The sequence below is a fragment of the Rhinatrema bivittatum genome, chromosome 6 (genome assembly GCF_901001135.1).
Source record: "Rhinatrema bivittatum chromosome 6, aRhiBiv1.1, whole genome shotgun sequence".
Taxonomy (NCBI): Eukaryota; Metazoa; Chordata; class Amphibia; order Gymnophiona; family Rhinatrematidae; genus Rhinatrema; species Rhinatrema bivittatum.
This window is the reverse complement of record NC_042620.1, coordinates 268,103,415-268,127,992: the sequence shown is the minus strand read 5'-3', so window position 1 is coordinate 268,127,992 and position 24,578 is coordinate 268,103,415. Positions and strand designations below refer to the sequence as shown.

The 24,578-nt window shown below is 48.4% G+C and overlaps 2 protein-coding genes across 11 annotated transcripts in view; one reads left to right on the top strand and one right to left on the bottom strand.

Annotated features, from left to right (window-relative positions):
• The window catches only part of LOC115094268 (zinc finger protein 664-like), a 40,696-nt gene extending 21,771 nt beyond the window's left edge, over positions 1 to 18,925 (bottom strand). For all 5 annotated transcript variants that reach the window (XM_029607148.1, XM_029607147.1, XM_029607150.1 and 2 more), the window contains exons 1-4: positions 18,627 to 18,925; positions 17,961 to 18,081; positions 10,289 to 10,415; positions 7,936 to 8,049 (exon numbers count right to left, since the gene is read on the bottom strand). In XM_029607148.1, coding sequence (XP_029463008.1) covers positions 7,936 to 8,049; positions 10,289 to 10,415; positions 17,961 to 17,984 — 265 coding nt within the window. In that variant the 5' untranslated portion in view covers positions 17,985 to 18,081; positions 18,627 to 18,925. The remainder of the gene's footprint in view (positions 1 to 7,935; positions 8,050 to 10,288; positions 10,416 to 17,960; positions 18,082 to 18,626) is intronic.
• Positions 18,926 to 19,706: 781 nt separating this feature from the next.
• LOC115094265 (zinc finger protein 436-like) overlaps positions 19,707 to 24,578 on the top strand; it is a 69,173-nt gene continuing 64,301 nt past the window's right edge. For all 6 annotated transcript variants that reach the window (XM_029607144.1, XM_029607143.1, XM_029607138.1 and 3 more), the window contains exon 1: positions 19,707 to 19,768. The gene's annotated coding sequence lies outside the window, so the exon portion shown is untranslated. The remainder of the gene's footprint in view (positions 19,769 to 24,578) is intronic.

Below are 24,578 nucleotides of genomic sequence, written 5' to 3'. Positions count from 1 at the left end.
CATAATTTTGGAGAATGTTCTGGGGGCAGTTGCCAGGCCAAAGGGCAATGCCCGGAACTGATAATGGCAGCCTAGTACCGCAAAACGTAGGAAACTCTGATGGTCTTGACGAATTGGGATATGAAGATAGGCCTTTGAGAGGATCAGGGATGTTAAGAACTTTCCTGGTTGTACGGCCATTATGATGGAGCGAAGAGTTTCCATGTAGAAATGAATTATCCACAGATGACGATTGACACTTGAGGTCCAGGATGGGGTGAAATGAACCCTTCCTTCTTGGGTAATATGAAATAGATGGAATAACACCCTGTATTTTCTTGGGGTGTAGGTACCAAGGTTATAGCTCTCAAACTGAGGAGCCTTATCCAATGTGGACTCGTTTGCCAGTTGTTTTGTGCTGGGAGAGGCAAGGTGATATCATGAACATGTCCCAAAGGATGCTGCAAAATTCTAGAGTGTATGCTTCTCGTATCATGTCCAGTACCCATTTGTCCAATGTGATCTTGACCCATCTCTGATAGAAGAGGAATAGTTGGCCCCCTATCTCCTTGTCCCATGGATGAGTCGGCCAAACTTCATTGGGAAATTCAGGTCAAACCAGAGTTTGAACCAGTTCCTCTTTTTGTTTATTGGCTCCTAAAGGACTGAGACCTTCCCGAAGGCGGAAATATCTGAAATGATGAGTTTCTGAAGGGCCGGAAGCAGTGGAAGCCCCTGGTCCAACCCCTCATGGGCGAGGGGCACTGTGACCTCTTTTACTTATCTTCTGGTAGTCAAGGCACTGGAGATTGACCTCAATTACTGGCTAGCTTTTCCAATTTGCTTCCAAATAGAAGGGATCCTTTAAAGGGCATCTTTGTGAGGGTAGCTTTAAATTTCGCAGCCATAGCTGTCTTCTGGCCACCACCACCACTGAGGCTACTCCTCTGGCCGAAGTTTGCACTAGATCATAGCTTTCATCCGCTAGGAAGGCCGCGGTGGGCTCCATCGCCTCTCTGGAATGCGCTCCTGAGCTATCTGCCACTCTCAAGAGAAGCAGGCACGAGCGAACCACCAGGGCACAACAGGAAGCGATCTGCAGTGTCACTGCTGTCACGTCAAAGGCATGCTTAAGGATGGACTCCAACTGCCTATTGTGTGCATCCTTCAAGGCTGCTCCCTCCATCTACTGGGATAGCTGTTTGCTTCAAGATGGCACAGACCAGGGCATCCACTTTCGGGAAATGCAGGTGTTCTTTGGCCACCGGGTCCAGAGGGTACAAGGCCTCCAAGGCCCGACCTCCTTTAAAACTGGCTTCTGGGACATCCCAGTCCAAGTAAATCAACTCCTGGTTGGTTTCCAGCATCAGGAAATAGCAGGAGGCTTTCTGTAGAGATACCAGGATGGGATTCCTCTTTGGTTCCGACATAGGATCCTTGCCGGGAACTCCCAGTGTGTTTAAGGTCTGGGAGACCAGGGCCGGCAATTCATCTCTGTGGAAAAACCGTAGCATGGTCCGGTATGGCTCCAGGCCTGGGGGAAGATTTCCCGGTCCTCCAATGAGTCTGCATCCCTATGCTCGTCTGTGGTGTCTGGGTCCCTGTCAGGTATACCCTTGGTGAGGCATGACCCAGGACGAGGCATGTCCCAGGACGAGGCCTTCCCAGCTGGGGCAGCATCTGACTGTGCCTGAACAAAGCCTTGAAGGCACTGAAAGAATTCCACCCATGAAATGTTTGCTGGTTCCATACCTAGCCCAGGAGGAACTGGGTTAGGAGCCGTTGATCTGCCCTCTCCCGGGGAGGACGCAGCCCCGGGATGCTACCGCATCTTAAAAAAGATATAGTTGCGATGGAGAAGGTACAGAGAAAGGTGACCAAAATGATAAAGGGATAGGAACAGCTCCCCTTGAGGAAAGAATAAAGAGGTTAGGACTTTTCAGCTTGGAGAACAGACGGCTGGAGGGGGAATATGATAGAGGTGTTTAAAATCATGAGAGGTCTAGAATGGGTTAATGTGAATCAGTTATTTACTCTTTCGGATAATAGACTAGGGGGCACGCCATGAAGTTAGCATGTGGCAGATTTAAAACTTATAGGAGAAAGTTCTTTTTCACTCAATGCACAATTAAACTGTGGAATTTGTTGCCAGAGGATGTGGTTAGTGCAGTTAGTGTAGCTGTGTTTAAAAAAGGATTGGATAAATTCTTGGAGGAGAAGTCCATTACCTGCTATTACGTTCACTTAGAGAATAGCCACTGCCATTAGCAATGGTAACATGGAATAGACTTAGTTTTTGGGTACTTGCCAGGTTCTTATGGACTGGATTGGCCACTGTTGGAAACAGGATGCTGGGCTTGATGGACTCTTGGTCTGACCCAGTATGGCATGTTCTTATCCTTTAATTCCCTTTGGGTCCAAGTGGCAGCCTTGGGATGCTTCTGGGCAAGCTTGATGGTAGTTCTCTCGCGTCACATCCTTTTTAAATATTGGGGTTAAATTAGCCACCCTCCAGTCTTCAGGTACAATGGATGATGAATCATTACCCATGAAAACTTCTCTGATACAGGTATCTCCCCAACATCCTCTTCATTAAACACTGAAGCAAAAAAATCATTTAATCTTTCCACAATGGCCTTATCTTCTCTAATTGCACCTTTAACCCCTCGATCATCTAACGGTCCAACTAACTCCCTCACAGGCTTTCTGCTTTGGATATATTTAAAAAAGATTTTACTGTGAGTTTTTGCCTCTACGACCAACTTCTTTTCAAATTCTCTCTCAGCCTGTCTTATCAATGTCTTACATTTAACTTGCCAATGCTTATGCATTATCCTATTTTCTTCTGTTGGATCCTTCTTCCAATTTTTGAATGAAGATCTTTTGGCTAAAATAGCTTCTTTCACCTCCCCTTTTAACCATGTCAGTGATCGTTTTGCCTTCTTTCCATCTTTCTTAATGTGTGGAATACATCTGGATTGTGCTTCAAGGATGGTCTAACTTCAGTTAGTCAGCCAGAGTGACTCACTGCTCTCTTGATTAACAAATGTCGGTACCTAATCAAACCAAATCACACTACCTTAACTGAACCTTTCAACCTTTTTACTTACGTATACACTGCTACTAGCTTATTTCTAGCTTCTGGCTACTTTTTTTTTTTTAATATACAAACACTAACTTCTGCTTATTAGCTGCCTTACTGACTATTTAAAAATACAAACACACACAAACACACTAAATAATATTCCCAAATAATTAACTTCGTCCCAATACTTTTAAAAAAGAAAATTTTCCAAGCAAAAACTTACTAATTCCTTTCAGCCACCAGCAAGGTGATCCTTTCCTCTCAGTGCTCCCACTAAGCTAAGCCTTCTTGTAAGATCGTCAGAATCTGTGGCACCGAAGAACGGCGAGGAAGGTCACCCTGCTCCTTGCACCATACCTCGAACACCTTCCACACCCTAATATACGTCAACGAGGTAGAAAGTTTGCATGCCTGTAGAAGGGTAGTAATGGCATCCTCCTGATAACCCTTCTTTCTCAATCGCCTCCTTTCAAAAGACAGGCTGCTAGACAAAAGCAATCCGCCTGATCAAAAAATATAGGGCCTTGACGTAGAAGATGACCCAACCTCAGGGGACCGTCCACTGCAAGATTGACGAGGTCCGCGAACCACGGGCACAGAGGATTTCCGGAGCCACTAGGATTACTCTGCCTGTGTGGACCTCTATGCGGCAAAGAATTTTTCCGATGAGAGGCCATGGTGGGAAGGCATAGACGAGTACCGTAGTCAGCCAAGGAAGAACCAACGCATCTACCCCTTCTGCTCCGTGCTCCCTTCTGCGACTGAAGAAGCGAGGGGCCTTGGCATTCCTTTGAGTTGCCATCAGATCCAGATAGGGAACTCCCCACCTGCAAATGATGAGGGCATCGCTCCTTCGGAGAGTTCCCACTCTCCGGGATCGATGCGTTGTCAACTCAAGTAATCTGTCTGTGCCCGCGATGTGTGATGCTTCCAGAATGGCGAGATGCTTTTCCGCCCTATGAGTTGCTCCGCTTCCGCAGCTACCGGCCGGCTTTTGCTGCCACCCTGACGGATGATGTAAGCCACTGTCATTGCATTGTCGGACTGGACCCGAACCGCCCAATTTTGCACCATTGGCAGAAAGAGCTGTAGCGCTAAACGAACTGCTCTCCTCTCCAGGTGATTGATGGACCAATGCCTCTCCTCCAGTGACCAGAGACCTTGGACTGCCTGGGACTGGCAAACTGCTCCCCAACCGGAGAGGCTGGCATCCGTGGTAACTACCACCCACTGGGGAACCTTGAGATCCACTCTGCGACTCAGATATTCTGGAATCAGCCACCAGCCAAGACTGGATCTGGCAGACTCTGTGAGCGTAACGGGATTTGAAACTCTTCTGACTTCGGATCCCAACGAGAAAGCAATGCTCTCTTTAATGGTCTCATATGAGTAAATGCCCAAGGGACCAGCTCAAGTGTTGATGCCTTGGAACCAAGGACCTGTAAATAGTCCCAAACCTTGGGCACAGGAAGAGACAACAGGCGGTGGATTTATTGCGTCAACTTGGAGATCCGATCCGCTTGGAGGAATACTTTCCCCACCAGGGTATCGAATCGGGCTACCAAGACGTCCAGAACCTGGGACAGAAGACAGTTGCTTTTTGCCTGATTGACCACCCATCCCAGAGACTCTAGGAAACCCACAACTCTGCTGACTGCTGCCTTGTAATGTACCTTTGACTTCACTCGAATGAGCCAGACGTCCAGATATGGGTGAACTTGCACTCCCTCTTTCCGAAGAGCTGCTGCGACTACCAACATGACCTTGGTGAACGTGCGAGGCGCCGTCGCCAAACCGAATGGCAGGGCACAAAACTGGAAATGGTTGCCGAGGATCTTGAATCGAAAGAACCTCTGATGAACCCTGTGTAGATACGCCTCGGTCAAGTCCATGGACGCCAAGAACTCGCCACTGAAGTCTGCCGCTATGACAGAGCGCAGGGTCTCCTTCCGGAATCGTGGAATCTTAAGGGCCTTGTTCACCTTTTTTAAAACAAGGATCAGCCGGATGGACCCCTCCTTCTTGGGGATGATGAAGTAAATGCACATTCCGTCGGAGGGACTGGCACTATGGCCCCCAGAGCCAGCAGCCGGTTGAGAGACTGTTGTACAAAGCTCCCTTTTGTGTGGGAACCTCAAGGGGAGCCCAGAAAGAGGTCTCAGATGGGCCGAGCAAATTCCAAAGCGTAGCCATGTTTTATGACCTCTAGAACCTATTGGTCGGAGGTTATCTTGACCCATTCCTCGCAAAAACTGGACAGCCGTCCTCCCACCCTGGGAACTGAGGAATGGGCTGACTGAATCTCATTGAGTGGACATGGATCCCGGTGGGGCGGAACCGACTCCCTCCCTAGCGGGCAGTCAGCTGCGAAAGGAATGAGACCATGGCTCTGCCCTGCCCGGGGGGGCTGTTGCCGAGTCGCCACTGGTGCCCTACTCTGCCGGAATATCCTTTGGCCCCGAAAACGAGCACGGGAAGCAGAGAAACCCCTGGAGGGTCTGGGCTTGCCCTCTGGAAGCCGGTGAACCTTATTTTCGCCCAGCGACTTGATCAACTGCTCCAAATCCTCTCCAAACAGAAATTTTCCCTTGAAAGGCAAAGAACTCAACTGGGCCTTAGAAGAAGCATCAGCAGCCCAGTTGCATAACCAGAGAAGTCTCCTGGCCGAGACTGTGGGCGCCATCGTCCTGGAGGAAGTCCGCAGGAGGTCATATAAGGTGTCCGTGCCATATGCCACCGCAGCCTCCAGATGCTCTGCCTGCACCGCTTCCTCAGGCGGGAGCTCTTGAGAAGTTAACAACTGTTGAACCCATCGTAAACTCGCCTGGAGCATAAAGCTACTGAAACAGCCTCCCGAATACTCAGAGCGGAAACCTCAAAAATCCTTTTCAGTAGAACTTCAAGCTTTCTATCCTGAAGGTCCTTCAGGGCTGCCGCTCCAGCTACTGGTATCATAGTTCTCTGTGCGACCACCAACAGAGAAGGGTCCACCTTGGGAAACCTCAGGAGTTCCAAGATCTCTTCAGGCAACGGGTACAATTTTTCCATTGCTCGACCCAGTGACGCCTGCCTCTGGGACGTCCCACTCCTGTGTCATTAACTGCTGGAGCATGGGATGAAGAAGAAAGGTCCTAGATGGACCCCGCAGTCCTGCGAAGACCAGGTCCACCTAATCCTGGGGCAGAACCTCGTGAGGAAGGTCCACCCCGAGCTCCGCAAGGACCCACGGGATAAGCGGGTCCAATTCCTCCTTATGAAACAGGCGAATCACTTTTGGATCATCGCCTTCCAAAGGGGACGCCTTTCGGTGTCCTCATCCGGATCCCCTCCAGAGATGGGTGTAGGAGCTGTAAAGGCATCCTCCAGACCAGCACCCTCAGCGTCAGGTACCAGGGCTCCCACCCCCGGAAGGAAAAGTTGCGAAGCTTTTTGATGCTCAGAGAGCCCTGGGACTCTTGACTCCTAGGGACCTTACTTGGGGGCCTCTCAGGTCACCTCTGTATGGAAGCTCCCGTCTGATGTGCCTGGTTGGCTAGAAATGCTTTGTGCATTAACAGCACAAAGTCCAGTGAAAAAGCTTCAGGACCCCCCCCCCGACGGTAGGGGACCGTGATCTCCATCAGAGCCCTCCCTGGACCGCTCCTGCCATCCCTCTGGGTTGCCGGGGACTGGAGAAAGATCGGGAGCGAGTTCCCCTCCCCCCAATGCTCTTGCCTGTGCCTCGGCGAAGGTATTCAAAATGGCCACCGTTCCCGCACTTAGCGGGAACGGGTCGGCCAGACTGCCCAGAATGGCCTGCCTCTTGCGAGACCTAAACAGCACCTCCGAGGTGCCTTCCCTGCCGGCACTGAATACACAGGCCTGAACTGTAGAGCCGCGAATCGGACTCCCCGCAGGCAGTACATCGACACGGACACGGCATTCAAGGGCCAGGGGAGGGCGGGGTGATAAGAGCAGAAATGGCGCGTGTGCCGCGGCAGAACCCTGAAACGTGCCCCCTGCAACCCCAGCCCTCCCGCAGGAAAGCACCTTGCCCTGCATCTCCCAGCGCGGTCTTTAATGTAAAAAAATGAGCAGCAGCCCGAAACCATAAGGCAAAAGAAAAGCTCTCTTTTTTTGTTTTAATGCAACTGGGACTGAGTAGGGAGGAGGGACTGGACTATAGGTAATCCCCCCAATGCCTTACCATCAAGGAGCCACACGGGATCACCAACCCCAGCTCCTAAATACCTGCAACCAGGGAGGATAGTCTCACTGAGACCTGCCTACCCCCTGGGAGGCTGATGCAGCTGCTGTGCTTGATCTGTGATGATTTTTTTTTCTAAACTTTCCTGTCACTCAGCTTAATTTGCTAATTCTTCTTTTTTTTTTTTTTTTTTAAAGGAGAATTGTCTACACCTCAACCAAAATGTGCAGACCGCAGGTTTTTCACCACCTCCATCTGCTGGAGACAGAGAAATACTAAGGAGCTGCATGTAGCACACCAGGTTAAGAGGGGGTGCTCTACAAGTTTTTCTCTGTCTCCATCTGCTGGAAGGGAAGCAAAACCCAGCAGTCTGGACTGATTCAGGTACGTACAGGGAACCAGCTATAAGCGGTTCCACGGATCTCAAAATCATAGAGCTTAGACAACAAAACCTCACGCGAGACAGTGTGAAAAGCTAAGGTAAGATCTAAAAAACATTCCCTTTCAACTGGTAGGTGATGTAGAATTACATCTCTGTATTTGACAGTTTCTGACCATACAGTGCAGCTAAATAAAGATAACCCATTACAAAACAGTGAAGAATCATTGAAAAGGGGACATGGCCAAGATGTCCCTCCCTCATCAAAGCCAATCAGCTGCTTAAAAACCCGCCCTGTCATCTTACCTGGGGTGACAGCACTAAGGCACGCCTTTCCCTCCAAGTCACAGCGTTCCCTAGGGAAAAGATCTTCATCTCTTCTAAACCTGAATAAAATCTCGGAATTCACAATAATGTGACCTGGTTTAGAAACAAAAAGTCATTATTTATAGGGTTACAGGGTGAGAAGGGGATGGGAAGTTAGATACTTGAGGCAGACTGATTCATTTAAGTAGAACTGCTGCTGAGGTGGGAAGTCTACATTAAGTAGGTAGATGATTATGGTGTCTACAGAATGGTTGCTGGGGTTTTTTGGGTTGTTTTATGGTATATATTTTGTTATATTAATCATATGGTATATATGTTTGTTAGATGACTGTCTTGTGTTATGAATTGTCTTATTTTAATCTGTAAACTGTTTGGGGTGACTTGCTACAAGCTGGGAAAGTGGCCTATAAAAACAATAATTAAACAAATTTTCCAGCACCTAATTGACAGCTTTCACAGGCAGCAAGGGCAAAGGAACAAACAAAACAAGAACCAATCTCTTTCAGCTGCTTAGAAAGTCAACCAGTATCATTCCAAGGGAGAAGAGAACATTGTGCAAATATGTAGCATGCTTTTATGTATAGGCCTATTCAGAATCACTGGTAGACAGATGTTTCAACTGAAAATTCTAGGGAAGAATAATGGCCCAAGTCATGTGGTTCTAGGAAAGTCCCATCATCTTCCATCAAGATAATTTAAGTAACAAATGTAACCAAAATCTCAGTCAAATTGTGCAGTTTACACTCTAAAACAAAGGTGTTATTCCTCGAAATATGTCCAGCGTAACTAATTTTACAGCTCTTGCATGATCAATCTTATTTGATATTGCAAGAATGTTAGCAGCAAACTTGATATGAGAAACTTAATAGAGTTTATATGGATTTTGCTGAAGCTTTTGGTATAGTACCCTATGAACAACTGATTGTTATATGTTAGCAAGTTCTTTACTCACAAACCCTGAGGGGGAGACAGCACCAGGACATTTTTTTTTGGCCTGACAATTTCCTCCTATTCATTTTGAGCTTTCAGCTCAATTAGAATCAGTCTTTGTAGGGCTACACCATCATTGCCTTCAATCACAACTACACAGGAATTTTTCCATATTTTATATTCCCTCCCAACTCATATGGCCCAGTCACTGCAATGACAGTCTTCAACCAGGGGGCTAGAGCGCATTCTGGACTCCCGTAACATGGCCCTAAATCCAGCCACTAGGTGCTAGCATTGCTATTGTGTGACAACTGGGTCTCCTCTCTTACCCTCAACCTCCCAAGGGACTCTGAATGCAGGTGGTGCGCTCAGACCTAGAGAAGGTTGGAAGAGAGCTGCCACTAATGAGGATCCACTGGCATGCCCCTCCAGCCCTTCAGCTACCCAGGCATGCTATCTGAGGCAGGGGGAGCAGTAGAGGCTGCTAAGGGAGAAAATAATTTTAAAAAACTTGTTTAATCAAGAGCATTGCATAAGATGAATAAAGAGGATTATAAACAAAAAAAACAAACCCTCTACCTTTCTTAATATAAATAGAGTAGATAAAGATTGCTAGGCCTATCCAGTCTATTCATTTTTTCTACTACAGATCATGCCTCCAGGAGTCAAACAATTACATTCTTTGGTTCCACTTCCAGCTGTGACTAAAGTGGTTCTGGTTAGGTTCCAGTCCAGGGCAATCAATGCTGAGTAACTAGTTCAGCACATATGAATCAAGCAGTTCAATTAGGGATCACATGAGAAAATCTAACTGTAAGGGTCATTATAATCTTTTGCAAAATAGGGCAGAACAAGCTAATAGATCTAACCTGTTACAACTAGTGTTAGCCATAAGTAGTATGAAGCATACATGAAACAGAAAATGAATTCTAAGTACTAAATAATGAATTTGAAATGCTTATTTCTCTATCAAACCCAAAATTATTACATTCTCCCAGATATTAGATTTCTGTCCATATGCTGATCTATTTTGGTTCTCAAGCCAGTGAATGCATCACATCAGTTTTTAAACCCTTGTTCTGAATTGCTAACCTAAATATTTTTCATGGGCTTGTTCTGGTTCAAATAATGGTTTAGGTTCTCTTCCAGTTCTGGAAAAAAATAAAAGGTTTGGCTTGTTTTTTGATTCAAGTTCCAATTCTGTTCCAATCTTTGCCTTCCCCATCTTTTAGAGAACCCTGTGCGTGTACCATGCTGTCCTAAATTCTAACCTTTTTTGCTCCCCCAGGCTCCAAACATAGGCTGTTCCATACATCTAGCACCCATTCTAAAGTACTTGGAAATAAACCAAAAGTGGATCCAAAAAGGAAAAGAAAGCAAATGATAAAGAGCGCAAACTTACCCAGAGAAATTAAAACATGATGAATTTCCCTCATCACATTCCTGTAGAACTCCTTCTGCCAGTCATCCAGTCCCCTCCATTCCTCCTCTGAGAAACACATAGCAACATCGTTGAACGTGACTGCAGCCTGAAACGAGAACAGCTCCATTACCTCCATGGTACACACAGGGTGAGCACTTCAGGTCTATGCCAAGAAGTAAACTGCCCCTGCCTAGTATTGGGGGATGTTTCAAAGCCAAGGTAAACATACATTTCACAACATCCTTCAAAAATTGGAAGAAGGATCCATCTGAAGAAAATAGGTTAAAACATAAGCATTGTCAAGCTAGGTGTAAAACATTGATAAGACAGGCGAAGAGAGAATTTGAAATGAAATTGGCCATAGGGGCAAAAACTCATAATAAAAACTTTTTAAAATATATCCAAAGCAAGATACCTGTGAGGGAGTCGGTTGGACCATTAGATGACAGAGGGGTTAAAGGGGCTCTTAGGGAAGATAAGGCCATTGCAGAAAGACTAAATGAACAATCCTTTCCAACCTTAACAGAAGAAACCAAACAAAACCTGTGCCATTCTTCAGTCTATTTACAATAATAGATTGAGTGGACTCTCCAATCCTCCCCACATCAACTGGGTGGGAGCCTGGACTGATCTGTGGTACTACAGGAACGAAAATGAGCAGGTAAGAACCAATTTTCCTTTCCCTGTGTGTACCCAGATCAGTCCAGATTCCTGGGATGTATCCAACCTTCCCTAAACAGGGTGGGACTGCGAGAATCCTGCTTGAAGCACACTTTTGCCAAAACCCATGATATATGGAGCCTGGACATCCAAACGATAATGTCTGGCGGAAAGTGTGCAATAACTTCCAAGTAGCCACCCTAAAAATCTCATGTGGCGAATACTTGTCATTCGGCCCAAGATGCCGCTTGCGATCAAAGAGAGTGAACCCTTAACCTCTCAGGACTGGGCGACCCTGACAGATGTACACTGAACCTATCCCTTCTTTCAACCAGTGCATGGTGAACTTTGAAGACTTATGTCCCTTTTTTGTGCCACTCCACAGCACAAAAAGATGATCTGACAGTCGAAAGCTATTAATGACTTTGAAGTTTTGTAGCAAGGCTTGTTTCACATCCAAGAGCTGCAATTTTCTTGAGTAAGGTGCCGTTGTGTCCAGATTTGGGAAGGCCGGAAGCTCTACCAAGATAATTCCACCTTCGGAAGAAAGGAAGGAACCGTACACAAAGAGACCCCAGAATCCATAATCCTCAGAAAAGGATCCCTACATGAGAGCCTGTAGGGAAATTTTCCTAGCGGAACAAATTGCCATCCAAAAAACAACCTTTGAGGTAAGATCCTTCCATAGTGGCCTTTCAAAGCAGTTCAAACAGAGCTGTACACATCCCCCAAAGAACCAAGTTAAGGCTCCAAGGGAGACAACTTCTGCATTGACAGCTGCAAATGCTTCGCCCCATGGAGAAAACGCACCACACATCTGGATATGTAGCTAGGGCTGCTCCCTGCACCTTGCTTCTAAGACAGAGTCCAGATGTGGCATCAGGCTAAGGGAGTTAAAAGGGCAAACCCTGTGCCAACCCCGTTGTAAAAAAGTCAAAATGTGCACCAGACACTTGTAGATTCAACCCCTGCTCTGCGCACCAAGACTCAAAAACTCTCCACACCCTCACATAAGCTAAGGATATTGAGGTCCTCCTAGCTTGCAGAAAAGTGGAAATGACATCTTCAAGATATCCTTTGTACCTCAGATGCTTCCTCTCAAAAGCTGCCATGGGGAAAATACTTACAGGAGAACCCCTTGTGGCCATGGGAGTACTAAGGCATTGACCCCTTCCACTCCACGTTCTCGTCTACGACTGAAGAAGTGCAGAGCCTTAGCATTCATTTGAGTTGGCATCCAGACTTGTGGGGTATGCCCCACTTCCAACGGATAAGACGCGCTGCTTCCTCCGACAACTCCCACTCCCCGAGATCCAGCTGATGATGACTGAGAAAATCTGCTTGCACATTGTCTATTCCGGTTATGTGAGAAGCCGCCAATAATTCCAGATGTCACTCTGCCCAGCGTATTAACTCCTGGGCCTCCTGAGCCACTGCCCGACTCTTGGTGCCACCCTGTCGGTTGACGTAAGCCACTAATGTCACACTGTCCGACAAAATTCTTACCGGCCACCCACATAAGAGGCAGAAAGGCAAGCAACGCGAACCACACCGCTTTTGTGTCTAAGTGACTGATAGACCAGGATGCCTCCTCTGTCAACCACTGGCCCTGCGCCGACTGAGTCTGGCACACAGCCCCCTAATTGGAGAGGCTGGCTAAGTTGTGACCACTAGCCAATTCGGAACCTCCAAGGCTACACCCCGACTTAAATGGTCTTGACCAAACTCCATAACAGGTAACAATAAATGAAACTGCTCCGGCAATGGATCCTACCAGGAAAGCAAAGCGCTCTGCAGCAGCCTCATATGAACAAACGCCAAAAGAATCAATTCCAACGTGGAAGCCATGGAGGCAAGAAAGTGCAGGTAATCCCACACTTTGGGAACCGCACTCTCCAATAAGCTGTGAACCTGTCTCTGCAGCCTGCCGATGTGCTCCTTGATAAGAAACACTTTCTCGATCATGGTGTTGAAGCATCCCCAGGAACTCCAACACCTGAAAAGGTGTTAACTGACTTTTTGACAGATTCACAACCCAACCCAGGGACCTTAAGTGCTGCAGTACCACTGCCATGGCTTGTCTGCAAAGAACCTCTGACTTTGCCCAAATGAGCCAATCGTCCATACTTGGATGAACTAGAATGCCCTCCTTCCTGAGAGCCACCGCCACCACAAATATCTCCTCGGTAAAGGTTGTCAGCACCGTCACCAACCCGAAGGGAAGGGTGCAAAACTGAAAATGTGTCCCGAGAATCATGAACTTCAGGAATCTCTGCTGATTCGGCTGGATCATTAAGAACATAAGAACATAAGAAAATGCCATACTGGGTCAGACCAAGGGTCCATCAAGCCCAGCATCCTGTTTCCAACAGTGGCCAATCCAGGCCATAAGAACCTGGCAAGTACCCAAAAACTAAGTCTATTCCATGTAACCATTGCTAATGGCAGTGGCTATTCTCTAAGTGAACTTAATAGCAGGTAATGGACTTCTCCTCCAAGAACTTATCCAATCCTTTTTTAAACACAGCTATACTAACTGCACGAACCACATTCTCTGGCAACAAATTCCAGAGTTTAATTGTGCGTTGAGTAAAAAAGAACTTTCTCCGATTAGTTTTAAATGTGCCCCATGCTAACTTCATGGAGTGTCCCCAAGTCTTTCTACTATCCGAAAGAGTAAATAACCGATTCACATCTACCCGTTCTAGACCTCTCATGATTTTAAACACCTCTATCATATCCCCCCTCAGTCGTCTCTTCTCCAAGCTGAAAAGTCCTAACCTCTTTAGTCTTTCCTCATAGGGGAGTTGTTCCATTCCCCTTATCATTTTGGTAGCCCTTCTCTGTACCTTCTCCATCGCAATTATATCTTTTTTGAGATGCGGCGACCAGAATTGTACACAGTATTCAAGGTGCGGTCTCACCATGGAGCGATACAGAGGCATTATGACATTTTCCGTTTTATTCATCATTCCTTTTCTAATAATTCCCAACATTCTGTTTGCTTTTTTGACTGCCGCAGCACACTGAACCGACGATTTCAATGTGTTATCCACTATGACACCTAGATCTCTTTCTTGGGTTGTAGCACCTAATATGGAACCCAACATCGTGTAATTATAGCATGGGTTATTTTTCCCTATATGCATCACCTTGCACTTATCCACATTAAATTTCATCTGCCATTTGGATGCCCAATTTTCCAGTCTCACAAGGTCTTCCTGCAATTTATCACAATCTGCTTGTGATTTAACTACTCTGAACAATTTTGTGTCATCTGCAAATTTGATTATCTCACTCGTCGTATTTCTTTCCAGATCATTTATAAATATATTGAACAGTAAGGGTCCCAATACAGATCCCTGAGGCACTCCACTGTCCACTCCCTTCCACTGAGAAAATTGTCCATTTAATCCTACTCTCTGTTTCCTGTCTTTTAGCCAGTTTGCAATCCACGAAAGGACATCGCCACCTATCCCATGACTTTTTACTTTTCCTAGAAGCCTCTCATGAGGAACTTTGTCAAACGCCTTCTGAAAATCCAAGTATATTATATCTACCGGTTCACCTTTATCCACATGTTTATTAACTCCTTCAAAAAAGTGAAGCAGATTTGTGAGGCAAGACTTGCCCTGGGTAAAGCCATGCTGACTTTGTTCCATTAAACCATGTCTTTCTATATGTTCTGTGATTTTGATGTTTAGAACACTTTCCACTATTTTTCCTGGCACTGAAGTCAGGCTAACCGGTCTGTAGTTTCCCGGATCGCCCCTGGAGCCCTTTTTAAATATTGGGGTTACATTTGCTATCCTCCAGTCTTCAGGTACAATGGATGATTTTAATGATAAGTTACAAATTTTTACTAATAGGTCTGAAATTTCATTTTTTAGTTCCTTCAGAACTCTGGGGTGTATACCATCCGGTCCAGGTGATTTACTACTCTTCAGTTTGTCAATCAGGCCTACCACATCTTCTAGGTTCACCGTGATTTGATTTAGTCCATCTGAATCATTACCCATGAAAACCTTCTCCATGAAAACCTTCTCCATTATGTGCAAGTAAGCTTTGGTCAAGTCCAAAGAGGCTAAAACCTCTCCTTTGCACATCGCTGCAATCACCAAACGCAGGGTCTCCATCCAAAAACGAGAAACTCAGAGCCATGTTCACATTTTTTAGAAACAAAATCAGATAGAAGGTCCCTTCCTTCTCTGGGACCACAAAATAAATGGAATACCTTCCTGTCCCCATTTCTCCACGGATACAGGGATGATGGTTCTCAGCCTCCATAAGCGGTCAATGTTTTCCAAAACCACCTGTCTTGTTTGCGGAGGCGCAAGGAGACATCATGAACAAATCCTTTAGCAGGCAAGCAAATCCTAAAGTGTAACCTTGTCTAATCACCCTTAAGACCTACTGGTCCGATGTGATCTTAACCCACTCCTTGAAGAAAAGAGTCATCCGACTCCCTATGGCCAGCACAGAGCAGTGAACCGGCCTCAGATCCCGACACCCTCTGGCCGGAACTATCTCTATTTGGCTTTCAGCCACGAAAGGACTGGTTCCAGAACTGCTGCCTCCCCATGCCTTGTCTCTGGGCTCCTCCTGAAGCCCAATTCTGCTAAACCGCTGATTCATCAGAAAGTGAGACCATGTAGAGATGGATCCTCTGCTGCCCTTCAGCTTATCCTCCGGCAACTTATGTCCTTTATTCTTGTCCAGATGCTTCACAAGCTCCTCTAAGTCTTCTCCAAAATGCAGTTTCCCCTTAAAGGGTATCACTCCTAACTGAGAATAAGCCAAACATCTGCCAACCACTTCTACAACGCCGCCTGGCCAAGACCCCGGATATCATAGTCCTGGAGGAAGTCATATAACTCATCTGCTCCTTAGGCCACCATGGATTCCAGCCGCTCGGTCTGCTTGGCCTCTGACGCTGACATCACCTTGTCAGTCTGCAGCTGTTGAACCCCACGCAAACCAGCCTGAAGCATAAAACTACTGCAAACCGCAGCATGAATGCCCAGAGCAGACAACTCAAATATCTTTTTGAGATGGGCTTCTAACTTCCTGTCCTGCATATCTTTAAGTGCCACAGAACAGGCCACGGGAATGGTTGTTTTCTGTGACACTGAGGCATCTACCTTTGGCAGCCTCAACAATTCCAGCATATCCTCCAGCAAAAGATATAATTTGTCCACTGACCTACCACTCCCGAACCATTAGCTTCTTTACCGATTAATGGAAGGAGAAGGCCTTTGCCAGACCTCTTAAGCCATCCACGACTAGGTTCTCCTCTTCGTGATCAGATTCCTCACACAGTACCTTAATTCCCAGCTCCTTAAGGACAGAGGGAATCAAGGGTCACAATTCTTCCAGTGGAAAAGACAAACCACCTTAGGATCATCGCCTTCCACAGTTGGGGCTTGACCCCGCCCCTCATCCGGATCCTGTCTCTCCTGAGAAGAATCCGCCTTCAGGGAGTCATCTGCCGGAAGGTCCCCATTATCCAACTCTTCTGAGGCCTCATCTGCAGCATCTGAATGCGCAGCCTGACCCAGGACTTACCGAACCCTGGTCGCCACACTGCCCTGCATAACTTTGGGCCTCTTGCTAGGCCACGGACTCTGTTGGCCCTCCTGCCTGGAAAAGTGGCAACCTGCGGCCTTACTGGTGAGATACGCCTTACGGAGCAGCAGAACAAAGTCAGGAGAAAAACCTGTCAGATCCTCAGGATCCTCCCCCACAAGGTCCTTATCCTCCTCAGACAGAGGTTCCTGGGCCCCCCGGACCTCCATGGGGCTCCGTTTGGCCGGGGATAGCGGTAGAGGGAGATCCCCTTCTCCTCCCGCAGTCTCAGATGCAGCTGCAAAAGATGCCAAAATAGCTGCGATTCCCGCGTGAACATTGAAGGAGCCCGCAGCCGCTCTGGCATCACCCGCGATCCCACAATGCCTTCCTGACGCTTTCACACGTGTTCCTGAGTGTCCCTCTCCCTGGAGAGGCAGCGGAAACACAGGTCGGTTTGGGATAGATGTGCCCATCACTGCATGCTGAGCATTGGCTGCCACGTGGTGTATCTCCCGCTGGCTCAATCGCATGTGCCCCGACCGCTGCTCCGAGGACGCCGAAGCACACAGCCCTGCACATACCGGGCCACCTGCAATCTACTCCACTGGACAACATTCCATAAAGAAAAAACTATGAACACTTCCCTGAAGCTGGGCAGCAGGCTCCAGGCGTCCTCCTGGGGGGCAAGGGAGCTGGCCCCAGTTATCCACCCCCCGGCGGCGAAAAGGACAGAGACAAAAAGGGTCCCCAACCCCATGGCTCCACCAGGACCTGCCAACCTTCTGGGAGGAACTCCTCTTCTTTTCCTAATCCCTCACTAATTTTCCTTTTTTTTTTTTTTTTTTTTTAAACTATTGTCCAGACTGCAGGTTTTGCACCACCAACATCTGCTGGAGACAGAAAAATACTGCACATCACTTTATATGGCAGTGTTAGTGAAACTTTCTCCGTCTCCATCTGCTGGAAGGGAGGCAAAACCCAGGAGTCTCGATTGATCTGGGTACATATAGGGAAAGAGGTCCATTTGGTGCAGCCAGATGACACCCATACATCAGAGCTAATTCAGCCCTACTTATCAATGGAAACTATTGGTCACCATCATTCTTTTCCAGGCCTAGCAACTGCACAATGCAAACAGTCCACTGAGTTCAAGATGTGTTCCATCTGTAACTGATCTCAGACAATAGGAGAGTATGATACCAGTTCATTGTCAGGAATCAGAGCTTTGCATTCTATATTTACCGTAGTGAAAAGTAAATAAGGGTGTAAAAGAGCAACTACAACCAGTACAGTGAAAAGATACAACTTAGGAATTAAAACAGGCACATTGCCACATATCTCAAACACTGTTTTAAAAATATGAAAACAACCCTCTTACCCTAAAAAGCAGTAATTTATGTTGTTGTAAAATAATTGATTTTACCTGATCAGAAATCTGCTGAAACATTTTCAGTATTCTTAGTAAGCTTTCAAATGCAGATTTATCAGGCAGATGAGGAGGAAAATCCAAAGAGGGATACAGAAGATTATAAACTGGCAGATGCCTGAAAAAAAAAAAAAGAGTCTTTTGAGCACTTCACTGTTAGTGCTTCCTGCACTTGCTCATCAGGAGCTGGAAATCTCTCCTCTGACCAGCAGGTAATCTATAGCTCCATTACTCATCACAGTGTTACAGTAACTTTCATCTCTAGTCACCGGTTCAAATCCAGCTCAGGTCAACGGGTATGTAGAAGAAAAAAAAAGGTGGGCTATGTGAAATAACTTGGTGATCTCAGTTCCGTTCTGGGGACTAGGCCAGAAGCATTCACATCACAGTACCTATCAGATTCCTATGAATTCGTGAAATCTGCTGCACATTTTGTCACTGATTTGCGACAAGGACATGAGAAAAGATATCTCAGCTTTCAAAGCAAGTGACATTACACCTAGATTGCTTATGATTCTTAGAGTCACTATGCCTGTGGTTAAGGAAGAGAGGAAAACAAAGTGTCATTTGTAGCTAAATGACTGCATATAACGTGCTCCCAATCTGTGAGCAAATGGAGATAGCAAAGGCCTACATCGGCAATTACTGAACAAAAAAAATTACCTGCAGATTCCTAGAGGGCATGAATGGTATTTCCAGATGCAAGCTGCTGCTCAGTGTGGGATTTCTGTCAGAGCATACAGCCAGTGCTTACAGAGAGCCATGGAGAAGAATTTCTTGCCCTGGTGTCAGACTTTGGGAGTTGCTTCTAAATTATTACTCAAATTCTTTCAGAAAAATGAGAAACGAGGTATAAAAAGAATGTTTCCTCTCTTAGTCTGTATGAGCTAAGCCAATAGTTCTCAATCAGAACGTCGCGGCTCCCGGTGTCTAAAGCCTCAGTTATACTTCCTTTTCCCCTTTTCCTGCTCCCGCGGGCCAATGGGAAACCTCCTTCCTGCTTCCTGCCCCCGCGGGCCAATCGGAAGCCTCCTTCGTTCTTCCTGCCAGTGGGAGGCGGAAGCCGCTGATTGGCCGGTGGGGCAGGAAGAAGGGGGGCATGTCACAGCCCGGGGGGGGGGGGGGGCTGGAAAGAGTGCCCATGTCCAGGCTCGTGGTGGCGAAGAAGTCCAATCCTGTGGCTGCTATGTGGAAGTCCTGAAATTAAACAGCGGCGAGTCACAAAGAAAAGAGGCCAGCTCGGCCAGGATTTCCCGCTTCCAAAGCGGCAGGGAACCACGATAGAGTAGGGATTCCCGAAAGCGGCAGCGAGTTGCAAGCACGAAGAGGCCGGTTGCTCCGGGGATTGTGCCCCCCCCTCCCCCATGCAACAGTGAGCGCGGCAAAGCAGCGATTAAAGTAAAAGTGGCACTCAGCCATGTTGATTACAGATGGGGCAGTTGGAGCTACCAACGGCCATAATAGGCAGATGGGGGAGGGCCGCCGGTGCCTAGGGATATCCCGACAACCAGAGGAAAGGCTTGAGTGCTGTGGCATATTTTTCTAAAATAAATGTTTGCTGCTTCAGTGCGGCTGAGAAGGCAGCGGCAGCCCTGGGAAATCTGCTACTGCGAAATTAAAGGGGAACACAGCATTGGGGCTCTAAGCAAAGTGTGTGTGAGAGACAGAGGGTTTAATTGGTGTGTGCGCGGGCAGAGAGATTTGTGGGCCCTAAAGAAGAGAAACATGAAGACAGAGCTTCAGCAGCCGCTGCTGCTCCTAGTACGTGCTTTCGAGGGAAAGGAGTAGGAGAGTTGCTGAAGAAGGTAAGTAAAGATGGCATTTTAAGTTTATTTTTCTTATTTAATTATTAAGTATTATGTGATGTCTGCTGTTTCCAAATATTTTATTGATATTTGGACATTCCTGAACATACCCAGATCAGTCCAGAGCAGTGGGTTATACACTACCACCAGCAGATGGAGGCAGAGAAAAAAACTTCGAGGCACTGCTATAAATACCACTAGTGCCACCTGCAGCTCCTCAGTATTTCTCTGTCTCCAGCAGATGGTGGTCCTGCATCCTGTAGCTGTGGACTGAGTTTTAGCAGGGTTCCCGAGGTGTGAGGTTCCGATCGCTGTTCATCCCTTGGGTGGAGCAGGGCGAACGAGGAGGGGATTGGAAACCCCCGGCTGTAGAGCCCACGGATTCCGGGCAGTTGGATAGCCAGGGGACAGGTTCCCTCCACGCCCTGAAGCCCTCTTCCAGAGCTTCCAAAAGGAAAGTATCCCTCTGGGGATTTTTTTGTTACTTTCGGGCCGATACAATAAAGTCTGCAGGAGAGCGGACGAACGCCTGCTCTCCCGGCGCACGCACAGGCCACTCTTCTGTGCACGCAATTCAGTATTCAAGTTAGGGCTGGAGGTAAAAAGAGGCGCTAGGGACACTAGCATGTCCCTAGCGCCTCTTTTTGGACAGGAGTGGCGGTTGTCAGTGGGTTTGACAGCTGATGCTCAATTTTGCCGGCGTCTGTTCTCAAACCCGCAGACAGCCACGGGTTCGGAACTGGATGCAGGCAAAATTGAGCATCCAGTTTTCAAGCCGTGGGCCGACTTCAAAATATTTTTTTTTTTACTTTTTGTAACTTTCGGGACCTCAGACTTAATATTGCCATTATATTAAATCAGAGGGTGCTTTTCTGTGCACTTTCCTTGGCTTGGCTGCACATTTTCCTTTCTGAATCGCGTGGGAATACCTAATAGGGCCATCAACATGCATTTGCATGTTGAGGGCGCTATTAGGTTCGGGGGGGTTGGACGCGCGTTTTCGACCCCTTACTGAATAAGGGGTAACGCTAACGCGTTGAAAACGCATATCCAATCACGGGTTAACAGTGTGGCGTGCACTGTACTGTATCGGCCTGTTACAGAGTTAAAAAAAAAAGGTATTTTTGCCTTCAGTTTTTCTCTCTGCAGGAGCTTTTCTCTGAGGCTTGCCGTTTCAGGCAGTGCTCGGCGGGGGAGTGCATCCCTAGTGTCCGGAGCCTCCTTGGGCGGGGAAACAGCTCCTGGGTGTTTTTGGCCTCAGGGCATCCGTCCTGGGCAGTCAGATCAGAGGGTTGCAGTCTTTTTCAACCGCTTCCTTCCTCCTCTGTGGAGCACTGAGCCTGGGCTATTTTTGGTGCGGGTGCCATTTTGTTTTTTCACAGGTCCCGCGCGAGTGCTCAGCCCGATCGATTTTCTTCCTCCTTACACTCCAGGGGATTTGGGAGAAGGACTACTATGTCTGAAAGTGCCCTGGTGGAGGTCTGTAGGGGCCTGAGGCCTGGTTTTAGAGTTGGATGCTCACTCTCTCTGTGCCTCTTGTGCTGTGGGGGGGAGGGGTCATCTGCCACGGGCCAGAAGCCCAGAAAGCCTAAGTGCGAAAGGTAACCCCCCGGGGTCAATGGATACCCAGGGGAAGGAAGCTGAGGAAGTGCCCCCCCCCACCCGCTTTCCCTGGCAGTGGTAGAACCAGGCCAGGGAGACTTGAAGGTATTATACGACTTCGGATTCCAGTAGAGATGATGTGGGACCCAGAGGTTTCTCCCAAGAGTTTGTGCTACTAATGCATGAAGCCTTCCTGGACAGGAAGGCTGCAAGGAGGAGGTCTCAGGACAACTCTGGTGGCACTGTCAAGCATCTGACGTCACAGGTTCTATCTTCTCTGGGCCCTCGGGCACTAGGGAGCCGTGGAGATACGGGGACCCCCTGTTGGGGCATCTAGCCACACCCCATGGTGACACTGACCCCGATTCTGACCCAGATGCTGGCGGGGGCGATCTGTTGTTGCCGGACACCTCGGGTGGTACGGCTGTTAAAGCAGGAGGAATTGCATCCCCTTATTCCCCATGTGCTGGAGGAACTGGGACTCAGACTGTCACAGGAGGATTTGGACAGCGAAGGGGTCAAACCGCTCCTGGATTGGACCACCCTCTGCTTTCCCAATTCCGAAGAAAATTCAGAAGCCTAGCATGGAGTGGGATGTCCCAGAGGCCGCCTGGAGGTGGGGGTAGCATACATGGCAGATGCCCTGTATTACTTAGTATGACCATCAGCGTTCCATGGTCTCTTCGGTGGCAGCCCGATGCTTGCTGTGGCTCCGGAATTGGTCGGCTGACTCTTCTTCTAAAGCTCGCTTGTGCAATCTCCCCTTCAGGGGGAAGCTCCTGTTTAGCGAGGTCCTGGACCAGCTGGTGAAGTCGCTGGGAGAGTCCAAAGGTAATAGGCTCCCAGAGGTTAGAAAGCCCTTCCGGAAAGCATTTGCCCCAAGGAGCCGGATTAGAAACTCCAGGAAATTCAAGTCGGGAAGGGAGGTTCCTCCTCTTCCTATAGATCCAGACCTTTCTCGGGGCGACAATAGTCCTTTCGGGGAGCCACCCGAGCAGCAAGAGGAGGTGCCGGCCAGGGCTCTGGGGATGGAAAACCTTCACAATGAAATCAGGATCACCCACTCCTCGAAGACAGCCATGGGGAGCCAGTTTTATGAGGAGTGGGCAAGGATCACAACCGACCAGTGGGTTCTCCGGGTGATCCGCGTAGGCTACGCCTTAGAATTTTCACACCCTCTCAGGGACACCTTCCTAGTGTCACGCTGTTCTTCCTGAAACGAGTGTACCGCAGTGGAAGACACGCTACGCCATCTGTTAAGCCTGCAGGCCATTGTTCCAGTTCCAGGGACGGAACAGGGAGCCAGTCGGTACTCCGTGTACTTTGTGGTGTCGGTGATAGAAGGAACCTTTTGCCCCATCCTGGACCTCCAGCAAGTGAACCGAAGTCTGAAGGTACCACGCTTTTGTATGGAAACCCTGCGCACGTTGATTGCGGCGGTGCGCAAGGGAGAGTTCCTCGCCTCCCTGGACCTAACAGAGGCTTCCCTCCATATCCCGATTCGGAGCAATCATCAGCGGTTTCTGCTGTTCTCGATCTTGGGGCAGCATTTCCAGTTTTGTGTGCTCCCCTTCGGTCTAGCATCAGCGCCCCACATCTTCACCAAAGTTATGATAGTCATGGTGGCAGCTCTCAGGCAGGAAGGGGTGTTGGTACACCCGTACCTAGATGACTGGCTCCTCCGGGCAAAGTCAGAGGAAGATTGTCAGCGGACTATTCTTCATATGACACATGCTGCAGTCGTTGGGCTGGGTGATCAACCTTCGCAAGAGTCACTTGATTCCCTCCCAGGTCCTGGAATATCTGGGAGCTCGCTTCGACACTCACCTGGGCCGGGTATTTGTAACGGAGGACAGGAGGCGCAAACTACTACAGCAGGTGACCAGTTTTTGGGGGCCACAGACTCCAATGGCCTGGGACAATCTGCAGGTTCTGGGATCCATGGCTTCGATGCTAGAGCTCGTCCCATGGGTCTTTGCTCACATGAGATCATTGCAGCGGGCTCTCCTGTCCCAATGGAGTCCAGTGACGGAGCAATTTGAGTTGCGCCTGCCCCTGACCTCGCAGTCCAGATCCAGTCTGGAGTGGTGGTTAGTAGATGCCAATCTGCAGAAAGGAATATCCCTCGAAACTCCGGACTGGGTGGTGGTTTCCACGAATGCCAGCCTGCGAGGCTGGGGTGCGGTATGCTTAGGCAGAGCGGCACAAGGCATATGGTTGGAATCGGAACGCCTTTGGTCCATCAACCGCCTGAAGACCAGGGCAGTCCGCAGGGCCTTGGAGGCTTTTCTGGATCTGGTACAGGGGCGGATGGTTCGTGTGTTTTCGGACAACGCCACCATGGTGGCATACCTTAACCGTCAGGGAGGAACCAAGAGCCCAGCCGTAGCCCGGGAAACCCATTTCCTCTTCAACTGGGCCGAGCACCATTTGGAGGGCATCGCTGCCTCGCACGTGGCAGGTGTCGACAATGTCCAAGTGGACTTCCTAAGTAGACAACAGCTGGACCCAGGAGAGTGGGAGCTGTCCAGAGAGGCATGGAACCTCATTTGTGCCCGATGAGGGAACTCCTCAGTTGGTCCTCATGGCAATCCGACTCAACGAGAAGACGTCGCAATTTTTCAGTCGACGGAAGGATTTGGGGTCCATGGGTCTCGATGCACTGGTTTCCAAATTGCTTTCGGGGATCCTGTTGTACGCTTTCCCTCCATGGCCTCTCATAGGTTGCGTTCTCAGATGAGTGGAATAGCACCCAAGTCAGGTGGTGCTGGTGGCTCCGGAGTGGCCTCTGCGCCCTTGGTTCGCGGATCTGATATGACTAGCCACAGACGGTCCCTTACGGTTGGCGCATTTGCCGGATCTGTTGAGTCAGGGACCCATCTTTTTGGATCGGGAGGATCGCTTCTCTCTCACGGCCTGGCTTTTGAGAGGTGATGCCTACGACTGAAGGGGTATTCAGAGGCGGTGATTGCCACTCTGCAAGAGGTTTGAGCAAAGAGATGTGGAACACGTTAGCCTTCACTTCCATGGCTTATGTGCGAGTATGGAGGGTGGTTGAGTCCTGGTGTGCACAACAAGGTGTTGGACCGGGGTTGGCATCCGTTCCCCACATTCTGGCTTTTCTGCAGCAGGGACTTTCCAAGGGCCTGGCGTACAACTCCATCCGGGTTCAAGTTTCAGCTCTGGGGTGCCTCTAAAACTTGGGCTC